Source organism: Oncorhynchus masou, chromosome 27, assembly GCF_036934945.1.
Source record: "Oncorhynchus masou masou isolate Uvic2021 chromosome 27, UVic_Omas_1.1, whole genome shotgun sequence".
Taxonomy (NCBI): Eukaryota; Metazoa; Chordata; class Actinopteri; order Salmoniformes; family Salmonidae; genus Oncorhynchus; species Oncorhynchus masou.
Genome location: NC_088238.1, coordinates 46,918,767 through 46,934,649, shown reverse-complemented (window position 1 = coordinate 46,934,649; position 15,883 = coordinate 46,918,767). Strand labels below are relative to the sequence as shown.

At 42.8% G+C, this 15,883-nt stretch overlaps 1 protein-coding gene across 1 annotated transcript in view; it reads left to right on the top strand.

Moving 5' to 3' along the window:
* Positions 1-15,883, top strand: part of LOC135515515 (phospholipid-transporting ATPase ABCA1-like) — a 257,293-nt gene that overhangs the window by 33,359 nt on the left and 208,051 nt on the right. Inside the window, exons 11-12 of the mRNA XM_064939137.1 lie at positions 10,053-10,258; positions 11,060-11,236. Of these exons, the coding sequence (XP_064795209.1) occupies positions 10,053-10,258; positions 11,060-11,236 (383 nt within the window). The remainder of the gene's footprint in view (positions 1-10,052; positions 10,259-11,059; positions 11,237-15,883) is intronic.

Here is a 15,883-nt window from a genome sequence, read left to right as displayed (position 1 = left end):
ACAGTGCACATCTCCACACATGAGGACGTGCAGGTAGTTGGGCGGACATTGACATATTGATCTGTAAGTTGGTTTGCAGCGATACACTACATTCTCCGCTGCTATGTGGCCCCACGAGTAGACTACAGACATATCTCAAATACCCTTATCCTCTTCCTTATTGCTAATACCTGGGAGATGACATCTTAGCCTCCTGGGGTTTAGACACATGTGACAAATGAATTCCAAAGTAATGCAATCCATTTTTAGTCCTGATGGCATTCCATATCTCAAAATGGATGCCGGGATGAAGATGTTTACTCGCATCATTTACCTGTTCCCTGTCACATAGACTCAATGCATGCTGAGCGTAGACGGGGGGAGAACATTTTAAATGTGCTCTCTCTCTCTCTCTTCAAGGAGCTTTATTGGCATGGGAAACATATGTTGACATTGCCAAAGCAAGTGAAATAGATCATAAACAAAAGTGGAATAAACAATCAGAAACTAAAAGTAAACATTACACTCAAAACATTTCCAAAAGAAGACATTTGAAATGTCATATTATGTCTCTGTACAGTGTTGTAAAGATGTGCAAATAGTTAAAGTACAAAAGGGATTTGCAATGGTGTTTGTTCTTCATTGGCTGCTCTTTTCTTGCAGCAACAGGTCACAAATCTTGCTGCTGTGATTGCACACTGTATTTCACCCAATAGATATGGGAGTTGGATTTGTTTTCAAATTATTTGTGGGTCTGTGTAATCTGAAGGAAATATGTGTATAGCTCAGTTCCCATTTTGTTGGCAGTGTGACACAACAGGGGAATTAAAATTCTCTCTCTCTCGTTCTTGTTCTCTCTCTCGTTCTCTCTCTCTCTCTCTCTCTCTCTCTCTATCTCTCTCATTCTTCCTCTCTCTCTCATTCTTCCTTCCTCGCTCTCTCTCTCTCTCTCTCTCTCTCTCTCTCTCTCTCTCTCTCTCTCTCGCTTTCTTCCATTCTCTCTCCCGTTCTTCCTCTCTCCCTTTCATCTCACTCTCCCATTTGCACAACTAAAGAATTTTTGAATTTCTCTCGTGCTTTAACATTTTTTATCAGTGTATTAATTCATGAGTTCATGTAGTCAATATATGTCAAGTTGAGGAAACATGGTAAGATTGAACTTTAAATTAATTTTTTTTAACTTTCAGGTCCTTTAAACCGAATAAGTCATATTACTAGTAATACAACATTGATGCTTTTTTTACATTTGTTAAATTCATTTTACACTTTTTGAAAACGAAACATCAAATTGGATCCACGCATTAAATCCACAAGATGGATTATTCCACTATTAATTGTGCTAATAAACATGAAACAACAATGTAGCTAATCATTGATGATATCGTCATGATGGTCGTTAAAGACGTTAACTGGGTGCCTACAAGCTACTTCCTAAAGTGAGCCATAGATGAATTTAACTGATTTATACTCTGCGTTATCACCATGGAAGCAGGCAGCTAGTCCTATCCATCAAAATATGCTGGCATCTGGGGGAAAACACACACACAGTATAAAGTATAAACACATGATTATCATATGATGGTGGGCCATATGAGAGGCATGCTCATCTCATCCCGCAGCTGTCAGTTAGCAGCCCTGGCGTGGCCTCTAGATCCTCTACAATCACTGTATTTGCTGCTACTCCCTACCCAATGTCCTTCCATATCTGGAAGTGGTTCTACACCCCAAATGGCACCCTATTCCCTTCATAGTGCACTACTTTTGACCAGAGCCCATAAGGTGCCTTCAGGGACGCATCCTGGGTCTAATGTAGGACAGCGAGAGCTTGATGGTGGTAGCACTGTCAGTAGGTTAGTTCCTTAACTGGGATCGAAATTCAAACATGGCAACGACTCAGGCTTGGCACCATCATGTCAAGTGGTTGGGTAAAAAGATGACGGTGTTTAACATGCTTCCTGTTTCTCGTAATATGATGGAGTAGTGTGGAGTTGCCTCTAGACGGTGATCTTGGATCAGTTTAGCATTTTCCCCACTAATGGTTAAAGTTATAATTGGGGCAGTTTTAAGCTGATCTGAGGCCTGTACGACTTAGCTAATAGAATTTTGATGGATCGACTTAGGACAGTGGGCTTGTGCTGAATGACTGCTTAGCCTTTCCTCACTGGACCACTACAGATTAAAAAGTTTTTAATGCAGTGGGTGTTTGACTAAGTGTCATTGTGAAATGTTGTCATGGAGATTATGAACTAAGTGAAATATGGGAAGAGTTTTAAAAATATGTATTTGTTTAAGAGATGCTGCCACATGGTTGGCCATAGTATGTAAACCAGTGGTGGTCATGATGAGGACAATTTTTTTTCATGAACATGGACTTATTTCTATTATAGCTGCCATGACGTTGGCCTGGGGGGTAGGTTTATGACAGTCATAAATACCTCCTCCCCCCTTTTTCCTCTCTCTACCCTACTGAGGTTACATTTGCAAAACCCTTGGTTAACATAGAGATTCTGGGAACATCAGAAGGTGGGGGGAAATTAACTATATTCTGGCAATCCGATCAATTGAACATATGTGGTGATATGCCAGCAGCATACCACCCTGGATACCACTGCTGGTTTGCTTCTGAAGCTAAGCAGGGTTGGTCCTGGTTAGTACCTGGATGGGAGACCAGATGCTGCTGGAAGTGGTGTTGGAGGGCCAGTAGGAGGCACTCTTTCCTCTGGTCTAAAAAATTAAATATCCCAATGCCCCAGGGCAGTGATTGGGGACACTGCCCTGTGTAGGGTGCCGTCTTTCGGATGGGACGTTAAACGGGTCTCCTGACCCTCTGAGGTCATTAAAGATCCCATGTCACTATTTATCGTAAGAGTAGGGGTGTTAACCCTGGTGTCTTGGCTAAATTCCCAATCTGGCCCTTGAACCATCACGGTCACCTAATAATCCCAGTTTACAATTGGCTCATTCCTCCTCTCCCCTGTAACTATTCCCCAGGTTGTTGCTGCAAATGAGAACGTGTTCTCAGTCAACTTACCTGGTAAAATAACGGATAAAAAAATATATAATGTCAGTTCGGTTATCATCTGAGACATTCTCATCAATGATAAGATGACATAAACTCTACAGTGGAAAGTCTACACATCAGAGTTATCGGATTCACATGGAATTGTTGTTCAATTTAAATGTTTGAACATGAAATTATTTGTGATGGGATGAAATGTGATTTTAGCTTCTAAAATGTGAGATTTGGGTTTTCATAAGACATGATACTCAAATTGACCCTATACCTTTTCATGAGGTTGCTACAACCTAGCCTATGAATGACAGTTTACAACGTAGGTGCACACAGGTAGAGAGAAAAAATTGATGACAGACAGAGACACGTGAACAGACAGTCCATGTCTCACTGTCTGGGGATGAGAACCAATAGCCTCCCAGGTTTTGTATTGAAGTCAGTGTACCAAGAGGAGGACGGAAGCTAGCTGTCCTCCAGCTACACCATGGTGCTACCCTACAGAGTGCTGTTGAGGCTACTGCAGACCTTCATTGCAAAACAGTGTGTTTTTCTGCCCTCTCTTCTCCCCAATTCTGTGGTATATAATTGGTAGTTACAGTCTTGTCCCATTGCCGCAACTCCCATATGGACTCGGGAGAGGTGAAGGTCAAGAGCCGTGCGTCCTCCGAAACACAACCCAGCCAAGCCGCACTGCTTCTTGACAAAATGCCCACTTAACCTGAAAGCTAGCCGCACCAATGTGTCGGAGGAAACACTGCACCTGGCGACTGTGTCAGCGTGCATTGCGCCCGGCCCGCCACAGGAGTTTCTAGTGCGAGATGGGACAAGAACATCCCTCCCGGCCAAACCCTCCCCTAACCCAGATGATGCTGGGCAAATTGTGCGCTGCACTATGGGTCTCCCACTCGCGGCCTGGCTGCGACAGAGCCTGGACTCGGACCAGGATCTCTAGTGGCACAGCCAGCACCGCGATGCAGTGCCTTAGACCACTGTGCCACAATTATTTGGTGATATTTGGTGACATTATTTGGTGACATGGAAATATATGTAGTATAGTTTTATCTAAAAAGGAAAAATGTTTTCAATGTTTTAACATTTTTATTTTTATGAAATTCACTGAGGAGGATGGTCCTCCCCTTGCTCTTCTGAGGAGCCTCCAAGTATGTAAACTGGCTCATGGTTAATGCATTTCAGGTATGTCACAATATATAGCCCTTTATAATGCATTGTGAGTAGACAAATGCAAATGTAAACTTTCCCTACATTCAGGACAAACTGCCCAATAATCATATAATGTACTCTATAACTAACAGCCAAAAATGTGACATGCTGAATTTGGCCGTTCTGTTAACTGAATAAAAACATGTACATCGTATGCTGTCTGTGAATATAATATAGCATCGTATAGGACCTTCTTTACTGAGAGAAAGTGTCACAAGGGTGGAGAAGATGTGTGTGTGTGTGGACAGCTGTCAAGACAGACTCACTCCCCTGATGGCTATAGCTCATTAAAGAAGGACATGGTGAGTTCCAGCTAACTACCAAGCCTGTACCTCATGAGTATGTCTCAGCCGTAGCCCAAAACATATCCCTTGGCACCTCCACATCATTTGTAACTCCACTGTTGTCCAGTGTATTGTTTTCAGTGTCAATACCCAAACATGTTATTTCTCAGGCAGGTCTTATAGTTTCTGCCCATCGCTTATTTTTGGAAAGTGGTATTGTAGAAAGGCTACACTATAAATGTTGAAAAGAAATTGTGAGGAGCATTTATGCCAATATGATATGATCATGTTTAAATCTAAATCTTACTGTCTGTGTAGGATACAAAATATTGTGTATGATAGTGCTGAAGAGCCAACCTGAGTTTATATGGAGAGGCTCGAACTTGAGATCTACACCCTCAAATCAGGTTTACAATAAGTTAGCAGTCTACCCTGAGGGCATTGATCAGAATTACAAATCATGTCATTTTAAACATTATGTACAACAATCTACCGAAGGTACTCTGTTGTTGGATATAGTTGAGTATTGTTGCTCTGAAAGCAGATTGAAGTGAAGTATCAATTGCAGTGTTGGGGAAGCTACTCTGATATGATAGTTTACCAAACTACATCATAGAAGTTTTTTTATTTTAACTAGGCAAGTCAGTTGAACAAATTCTTATTTGTAGGAACAGTGGGTTAACTGCTTGTTCAGGGGCAGAATGACAGATTTGTACCTTGTCAGCTCAGGGATTTGAACTTGCAACCTTCTGGTTACTAGTCCAACACTCTAACCACTAGGCTACCCTGCCGCCCCAAGTTAAGCTACTCTTAAAAAATAATAGTTTACTTAACTAAAGCTACTTTGAAAAAGTAGTTCACGACATCCAAGATACTGAAAATGATCATATCTGAATCTGAAATGTCAGACTGCATATTGCAAGAACACATCACACTAGAGTCAGATGTTAACAGGATCAAATCAAATCAAATCAAATTTTATTTGTCACATACACATGGTTAGCAGATGTTAATGCGAGTGTAGCGAAATGCTTCTGCTTCTAGTTCTGACAATGCAGTAATAACCAACAAGTAATCTAACTAACAATTCCTAAACTACTGTCTTATACACAGTGTAAGGGGATAAAGAATATGTACATAAGGATATATGAATGAGTGATGGTACAGAGCAGCATAGGAAAGATACAGTAGATGGTATCGAGTACAGTATATACATATGAGATGAGTATGTAAACAAAGTGGCATAGTTAAAGTGGCTAGTGATACATGTATTACATAAGGATGCAGTCGATGATATAGAGTACATGCATATGAGATGAATAATGTAGGGTAAGTAACATTATATAAGGTAGCATTGTTTAAAGTGGCTAGTGATATATTTACATCATTTCCCATCAATTCCCATTATTAAAGTGGCTGGAGTTGAGTCAGTGTCAGTGTGTTGGCAGCAGCCACTCAATGTTAGTGGTGGCTGTTTAACAGTCTGATGGCCTTGAGATAGAAGCTGTTTTTCAGTCTCTCGGTCCCAGCTTTGATGCACCTGTACTGACCTCGCCTTCTGGATGATAGCGGGGTGAACAGGCAGTGGCTCGGATGGTTGATGTCCTTGATGATCTTTATGGCCTTCCTGTAACATCGGGTGGTGTAGGTGTCCTGGAGGGCAGGTAGTTTTCCCCCGGTAATGCGTTGTGCAGACCTCACTACCCTCTGGAGAGCCTTACGGTTGAGTGCGGAGCAGTTGCCGTACCAGGCGGTGATACAGCCTGCTAGGATGCTCTCGATTGTGCATCTGTAGAAGTTTGTGAGTGCTTTTGGTGACAAGCCAAATTTCTTCAGCCTCCTGAGGTTGAAGAGGCGCTGCTGCGCCTTCTTCACGATGCTGTCTGTGTGAGTGGACCAATTCAGTTTGTCTGTGATGTGTATGCCGAGGAACTTAAAACTTGCTACCCTCTCCACTACTGTTCCATCGATGTGGATAGGGGGGTGTTTCCTGAAGTCCACAATCATCTCCTTAGTTTTGTTGAGTGTGAGGTTATTTTCCTGACACCACACTCTGAGGGCCCTCACCTCCTCCCTGTAGGCCGTCTCGTCGTTGTTGGTAATCAAGCCTACCACTGTTGTGTCGTCCGCAAACTTGATGATTGAGTTGGAGGCGTGCGTGGCCACGCAGTCGTGGATGAACAGGGAGTACAGGAGAGGGCTCAGAAGCACCCTTGTGGGGCCCCAGTGTTGAGGATCAGCGGGGAGGAGATGTTGTTACCTACCTTCACCACCTGGGGGCGGCCCGTCAGGAAGTCCAGTACCCAGTTGCACAGGGCGGGGTCGAGACCCAGGGTCTCGAGCTTGATGACGAGCTTGGAGGGTACTATGGTGTTGAATGCCGAGCTGTAGTCGATGAACAGCATTCTCACATAGGTATTCCTCTTGTCCAGATGGGTTAGGGCAGTGTGCAGTGTGGTTGAGATTGCATCGTCTGTGGACCTATTTGGGCGGTAAGCAAATTGGAGTGGGTCTAGGGTGTCAGGTAGGGTGGAGGTGATATGGTCCTTGAGTAGTCTCTCAAAGCACTTCATGATGACGGAAGTGAGTGCTACGGGCGGTAGTCGTTTAGCTCAGTTACCTTAGCCTTCTTGGGAACAGGAACAATGGTGGCCCTCTTGAAGCATGTGGGAACAGCAGACTGGTATAGGGATTGATTGAATATGTCCGTAAACACACCAGCCAGCTGGTCTGCGCATGCTCTGAGGGCGCGGCTGGGGATGCCATCTGGGCCTGCAGCCTTGCGAGGGTTAACACGTTTAAATGTTTTACTCACCTCGGCTGCAGTGAAGGAGAGACCGCATGTTTCCGTTGCAGGCCGTGTCAGTGGCACTGTATTGTCCTCAAAGCGGGCAAAAAAGTTATTTAGTCTGCCTGGGAGCAAGACATCCTGGTCCGTGACTGGGCTGGATTTCTTCCTGTAGTCCGTGATTGACTGTAGACCCTGCCACATGCCTCTTGTGTCTGAGCCGTTGAATTGAGATTCTACTTTGTCTCTGTACTGACGCTTAGCTTGTTTGATAGCCTTGCGGAGGGAATAGCTGCACTGTTTGTATTCGGTCATGTTACCAGACACCTTGCCCAGATTAAAAGCAGTGGTTCGCGCTTTCAGTTTCACGCAAATGCTGCCATCAATCCACGGTTTCTGTTTAGGGAATGTTTTAATCGTTGCTATGGGAACAACATCTTCAACGCACGTTCTAATGAACTCGCACACCGAATCAGCGTATTCGTCAATGTTGTTATCTGACGCAATACGAAACATGTCCCAGTCCACGTGATGGAAGCAGTCTTGGAGTGTGGAGTCAGCTTGGTCGGACCAGCGTTGGACAGACCTCAGCGTGGGAGCTTCTTGTTTAAGTTTCTGTCTGTAGGCAGGGATCAGCAAAATGGAGTCGTGGTCAGCTTTTCCGAAAGGGGGCGGGGCAGGGCCTTATATGCGTCGCGGAAGTTAGAGTAACAGTGATCCAAGGTTTTTCCACCCCTGGTTGCGCAATCGATATGCTGATAAAATTTAGGGAGTCTTGTTTTCAGATTAGCCTTGTTAAAATCCCCAGCAACAATGAATGCAGCCTCCGGATAAATGGTTTCCAGTTTGCAAAGAGTTAAATAAAGTTCGTTCAGAGCCATCGATGTGTCTGCTTGGGGGGGATGTATACGGCTGTGATTATAATCGAAGAGAATTCTCTTGGTAGATAATGCGGTCTACATTTGATTGTGAGGAATTCTAAATCAGGTGAACAGAAGGATTTGAGTTCCTGTATGTTTCTTTCATCGCACCATGTCTCGTTAGCCATAAGGCATACGCCCCCACCCCTCTTCTTACCAGAACGGTGTTTGTTTCTGTCGGCGCGATGCGTGGAGAAACCCGTTGGCTGCACCGCTTCGGATAGCGTCTCTCCAGTGAGCCATGTTTCCGTGAAGCACAGAACGTTACAGTCTCTGATGTCCCTCTGGAATGCTACCCTTGCTCGGATTTCATCAACCTTGTTGTCAAGAGACTGGACATTGGCAAGAAGAATGCTAGGGAGTGGTGCACGGTGTGCCCGTCTCCGGAGTCTGACCAGAAGACCGCCTCGTTTCCCTCTTTTTCGGAGTCGTTTTTTGGGTCGCTGCATGCGATCCATTCCGTTGTCCTGTTTGTAAGGCAGAACACAGGATCCGCGTCGCGAAAAACATATTCTTGGTCGTACTGATGGTGAGTTGACGCTGATCTTATATTCAGTAGTTCTTCTCGACTGTATGTAATGAAACCTAAGATGACCTGGGCTACTAATGTAAGAAATAACACGTAAAAAAAGATGTTAACAAAAAACTGCATAGTTTCCTAGGAACAGGAGTCAGATGTCAGATGTTAGGCGGCCATCTCTGTCGGCGCCAGAAGTCACTGTCAGATGTCAGATGTCAGATGTTAGCAGGAAACAGATGTTAACAGGAATCAGATGTCAGATATGAACAGGAGTCAGATGTCAGATGTTAACAGGAGTCAGATGTTAACAGGAGTCAAATGTCAGATGTTAACAGGAATCAGATGTTAACAAAGTCAGATGTTAACAGGAGTCAGATTTCAGATGATAACAGGAGTCAGATGTTAACAGAATGTGTAATTTAGCCTATTAAATACAAAAAAAACATGTTTCAAGTGAGAATTTGGTCTGATACCGAAAAAGGGAATTCTTGCCTACTTCACCCGTATTTTATCTTGTATTAGCAAAGAAATTAGTGTGTATTTCCAGTAGTTAGCTACACCGCTATATGGCAAAAAAAACAACGTTTTTAACTAGTGAAAAGATATTAATTTAGTTCAACTACCTGCAAGCTACTGGAAAATGTAGTTGAATTACAAGTAGTTCACTACTCCCCAACAGCGGTCGACTTGAGATTCCTTTCTAAAGGAAATGGGACTCCATTGAGTGCAAAGAAGTTTCATCATGTCTTTGACATTACAACTGGCATCAATGGCCTTGAAGTCTCCAGCTTTCAGTGTTGTTGGAAAGATGGTAGATGCCGAGAGTGGGTATAGTGGTTTTGGACATGTTCTTTCTGTGTAATATCTACGAAACATGCAGGGCTGGAATGGCCAAGGTGGATAAAGATGCCTGTTTGTTCAGTTCGCTGTATCTTACATTTGCTTTCCGTTACTCTTTTTTTTGTATCGGCATTAGCGCAGTATACATGATCACCACCCCAAAAAAAATTACAACGAAAAAGTAGATTGTGCTGATTTACTGGCACATTGAACAATGGTGCGTGCTGTAGTTTAAGATCAAGGGCGAGCTCTAAAAACAATTATGTGATATCTGAATTCCTCCATCTTTATGCACCTTCGCCATTGGTTGGGAACTTTTAACAAATGGTGTTTCCAAAGTGAAATTCCCAGTATCCTGATATATATGTTTTAAACAACTCTCATCTCTAATCTTATATTAACATCATATTCTTGTTTTCGTAAGACCCCTAGCAGTTTGTGAAGAATTACACTTATTTTCTCTCTTTCTTGTCTTTTCATGTTACAGTGCTTGAACCTGGATAAGTTTGAGGCTGCCGACAGTGAGAGACATCTCATGACTAGAGCCTTGGAGCTACTAGAGAGCAATAGGTACTGGGCTGGTATCGTTTTCGAAGACCTCAACCCTGCCGCCAGCCACCCCCCTCCTTACGTCAAGTACAAGATCCGCATGGACATTGATAAGGGGGAGCGTACGAATAAGATCAAAGAAAGGTAGGCCCAATGCGCAGCCTCTACGCCCTCACCATGTTTTAGTGCTAATGAGAAAACATTGGACAACATGGCCTGTATTCATAAAGCGTCTTAGAGGAGTGCTAATCCAGGATCAGGTCCCCCGTGTCCATGGAATGTAATTCAATAGGATCTAAAGGCTAAATTGATGCTACACTCTTTGGAAAAAGGTGCTATCTAGAACCTAAAAGGGTTCTTCAGCTGTCTCCATAGGAGAACCCTTTGAATAACCCTTGTTAGTTCCAAGTAGAACCCTTTTGGGTTTCATATAAAACCCTTTCCACAGAGGATTCTACATGGAACTCAAAATGGTTATACCTGGAAACAAAAATGGGTTTTTACCTAGAACCAAAATGGGTTCTCCTATGGGGGACAGCCAAATAACCCTTTTGAAACCCTTTTTTCTAAGAGTGTAGAGCAGCGCTCCTACTCTGAGACACGTTTTGAATACAGGCCCTGATGTTGCTGAGACACATTATGAATACAGGCCAAATGTCATGACCCATGGGACAAATGTCATGACCCATGACATAAATATTAGTGTAACGTTTGACTGTTTCATCCTTGATGTTTTCAAACCCAGCTTTCTCTTAGGCTGCATTTACACGGAAGCCCAATTCTGATAATTTTTCTACTAATTGGTCTTTTGACCAATCACAGATATTTTCACATCAGCTCTTGTTCAGAGCTGATTTGATTGGTCAAAAATATCAAAATTGGGTTCCCTGTGTAAACAGCCTTCGACAATGATCGTTGTGTTATGTGTGTCCTTTCAATTTAAAGGGGATGGTCTCCTGGGGCCCGTAGCAACTCCTTTAACGACCTGCGCTATATATGGGGAGGCTTTGCCTATCTGCAGGACATGATGGACCATGGCATAATACGGGCACACACAAACAAATCCCAGCCGCTCGGCGTGTTTGCCCAGCAAATGCCATATCCCTGCTATGTGGACGATGTGTGAGTACAAAAGCTGTTATCTGTCTGTCCCGTGATTAGAGAGGGAAGAAGGCATTACCGCAATAAAAATCAACTCACTTGGGGACTTGCCACTCACCGCTACCACAGGCTAGAGTAATGGGCTTATCTGTCACTTAGCCCGCTCAAATTTCCCTGTGGAAACTCTTCCAAAGCTATCTCTCATGTTGTCTTCCGTCCCTGGATACTGCTGTCTGCTGCATCCACAACTCTGGGAGGTAGAGAGAGAGGAGAGAAGTGTTAATATTCAAACTTGAAAGTTTGATGCCCTTCATGAGTTTTTAAATTATGAATTGTGTCAAAGCTGGGGGAAAACAAACTTGTTGCAAGATGGAGATACAACAAGACAGAGCTAAAGAAATCTAAGCTATTGATTTAGTCCGACCACATGCAGACCATGTCCTGAGCATTGGAGACCTGAATGCTTGATGTATCTTTAAATTATTCAGGCAACATTCTTATGTTCCCTCCCTTTCATTCAATATCACATTTCCTCCTTAAGAAACTACCCAATTCCCTCATGAAACCACACGCAAAGTCCATCATATGTAGAGATTGATAGGGACCATTGTATTCTGTGTGAATCAGGTATTCATCAGCGTTACTGTTCTAAAGCACAATGGATAGGTGTATTTCGCCAAGGGAGATAGACTGCACTATAGCGCTCAATCTTAGGCAGTTAAGATTTCCTCAGAGGCAGGGAAATTACTCCAATCTACATGGCTTTATCATTTCCAATAATATACTCAGAGCTCAATGATGTCATCGGGGGACAGATCATTTCAAAGGAGATCCAAGTCCACTAGTGCAACAAAGTAAGTCCCAAATGCCACCCTATTCCCTATATAGTGCACTACTTTTGACCGGAGACATATGGGCCATTTGCAACAAAGCCACAATGTTTCAGGAGACAGACACATATTTCCCCCGTTGGAAGTCACTGTCCCTGATTTAATAAAAAAAAAAATATTCTACACGGCATCAGAGCATATTGCATAACAACCTTCATTGGAATGTACAGTAGCCTTACTATGATACATACATACAGTATTAGGACCAGGGCTAGAGGGAGTGGTGACAAGAGTCAAGAGGTCAAAAATCGAATCAAATTGTATTTGTCACACGCAACGAATACAGCAGCTATAGACCTTACTGTGAAATTCTTACTTACAAGTCCTTAATCAATAGTGCAGTTCAAGAAATATAGTTAATAAAATATTCATAAAATAAACGAAAGTAAAAAAATATCTAATCAATCAAAAAGTAACACAAGAAATGTACATAACAATAACGAGGCTATATACAGGGGGTACCGGTACTGACTCAGTGTGCTGGGGTACAAGTTAAACTAGGTGATTTGCACAGATAATAAACAGCGAGTAGCAGGAGTGTAAAACAAGCAGGGTGGGCATTTGATTAGTTGTTCAGCAGTCTTATGGCTTGGGAGTAGAAGCTGTTAAGGAGCCTTTTGGTCCTAGATTTGGCATAAGGGTACTGCTTGCAGTGCGGTAGCAGAGAGAACCATCTATGACTTGGATGACGAGTCTTTGACAATTTTTTGGGGTTTCCTCTGACACCGCCTGGTATAGAGGTCCTGGATGTCAGGAAGCTTGGCCCCAGTGATGTACTGGTCGTACGCCCTTACTCTGTGTAGCACCTTACGGTCAGATGCCGAGCAGTTGCCATACCAGGCGGTGATGCAACCGGTCAGGATGCTCTCTACGGTGCAGCTTTTAGAGGATCTGGGGACCCATGCCAAATATTTTCAGTCTCCTGAGGGGGAATAGGCTTTGTCGTGCCCTCTTCACAACTGTCTTGGTGTGTTTGGGCCATGATAGTTTGTTGGTGATGTGGGGCTGATCCCCAACCCTGAGAGCGTTGCAGATGTGCTGTTGCCTACCCTCACCACCTGGGGGCGGCCCGTCAGGTGGTAAGGATCCAGTTGCAGAGGGAGGTGTTTAGTCCCAGGGTCCTTAGCTTAATGATGACCTTTGTGGACAATATGGTGTTGAACGCTGAGCTTTAGTCATTGAACAGAATTCTCACATAGGTGTTCCTTTTGTCCACGTGGGAAAGAGCAGGGTGGAGTGCGATTGAGATTGCATCATCTGTGTATCTGTTGGGGTGGCATGCGAATTGGAGAGGGTCTAGGGTTTCTGGCATGATGGTGTTGCTGTGAGCCATGACCAGCCTTTCAAAGTACTTCATGGCTACCGACGTGAGTGCTACGGGGTGGTAATCATTTAGGCAGGTTAACTTCGCTTTCTTGGGCACAGGAACTATGTTGTTCTGTTTGAAATGTGAGGGTGTAACAGACTCGGCCAGGGAGAGGTTGAAAATGTCGGTGAAGACACTTGCCAGTTGGTCCGCGCATGCTTTGAGGGCACGTCCTGGTAATCCATCTGGCCCCGCGGCTTGTTGACCTGTTTAAAGGTCTTGCTCACATTGGCTACGGAAAGCATGAGTATGGTAAAGTTGTATACCAGACCTGGGGAACAAATAGTATTCGCTTTCAGTTAAATACTTTATCTGTGCTTTATCGACCTAGCCCGATGCAAAGCAACCCCTGAATTAGTCGCATAAGTCCCAACCCTTCCCACCTGGCACTCCAGTCAGGCTCAATCAAGCTCAAAGTATTCATATCCAATCCTTTTTGAACCCAGGTCTGGTTAGAAATGTGGTGTTCTTTTTAATTATGGCGAGTTACTCCATATGGTTGCCTTGGAAACATAAAGACAACATCAGTGCTAGTCTTTCTGCACATTGGCATAGTTGGTAATGTCTTTATTGATTTGGCATCAACATCTGGACTAGAAATTGGATCTTCATGAAAAACATGTATTTTCTTAGCCGATAATCAGCTTGTTTCATTGTATAGCTCTTGGCAGGTAGCACAAACCACATAACATTCTGATGTCTCTTCCACAAATGAAATATATTGCATACTAAGCCTATAATATGAACAAGGTATTATATAGCTAACACGATCAAAGAAAATAGAACATGTATTAGTTATTTGCAGTTGTTGTGCACATTATAAAAAAGGAGAGCTTCCTTTATCCTGTGATGATTATGGGAGACAGGGCGACTCACACATACAGTATCCATTGTGCTTTGCTGTAGGCCTGTATTTTTAAAAATGGTCCCCTCACGGCACAGTGAAAAGCATCCATTTCCTGTTCATTATTTTCCAGCGAATGTTGCAAACGAGCTCAAATGAAACAATCAAAGCACTTATATCCTAATGCCTGTGTTCCCTCTCCGTGAAACATAGGACTAATAATCACTGAAAATGAATGGGGGCCATAAAACACTGCAATACCCCCCGGTCTTTCCGCCATTTACTCTTTCGCTTGCTTAGCCATTTGGGCATTTCCGTAAATTATTAACCCTTGAAAACTGTTATTTCTTTCATGAATAATTGAGAGAGGAATTGCAGAAAAAGGGAAGATGCAGGGAAGCATGACAGACAGGACCTTTCAGGGTAATTATTGTGATCTGGAAATGGGGAAAAGTGGGAAGAGCTGCATTGTGCATCCAGATGTTCCTGTTTGTAATCTGCTGTAAACACTTTTTAGTTTAGAAAAATACCAAAAAGCCTAATCTGACTTTAAAATGTAATTTAAAAAGCAGAGAATTCTCCAATAATTTTTAGACAACCCATTAACAATTTAATGTGGTGCACTTCACCTAGGCAGAGCGAAGCAAATGCAATATATGGATTAATGTTATAAATTGTATATGTCTGAAGTTCAATGTAACCTCTGACAGTTTCTCATAGCTGTATGTAAAGTCCTTTATCAAATCTTTATTTTTGTGTGATGCCCTTTAAATTGATAATAACACACTTTCACTTTACCTGCATATTTTAGATACAAACAGCAGCCCAAAAATGCTTTTATGAACAGTACTTGCAATATTTCTTTGATTTACAATGTATTGTTCCATTTGCCATGTTATAAAAGACCAGCCTTGCACTTTCCTTTTAACATCAAGCTTGGCACTTCAATCATTGCAACTCTTTCTCAAGGATACTCTTATTCAGGAAATAATACATTCCCACTGGGCACACCATGCCAATGGACAATTGGGTAATATTGGGTTGAGACGTTGATCAATAACATTGCAACCTATATTCACCCACAAAAAGCTAAATGCCCTATGTGTCATCACTATGCCTTCAGCCATCTAAAAGCAGAATCAACATGAGGATTTAATCCTGTGATTGAGATTTCACCCTCCAAACAACAGTCTACATTAAAATACGTTGTTTTTTTCTCGCAAATTCAGTGTATTTCAAACGGAATTTCCTCATCACAATATGTTGACAAATTATGTTGAAATGGCATTGATTCAATCAGTTGGTGCAGAGTGAGTTTTCTTTCTCTTACGGATTCCTATAATATATTATCTGACAGGGAATGACCTATTGACCCTGTGAGACCCATGGATACCACTGTTTCCAGGTTTACCCTCTCCCCTTCCTCATTGTCTCTCTCTCCCACTTCAGTACCTATTTACAGTACAAGGTAAACTGATACAGAACTGTTAGTCCTTCAACAAGAGCGGGCTCTTTTACATTTTGAATTGGAGATAAACAAACTGTATTAGCTTGCCGAATTCACACAT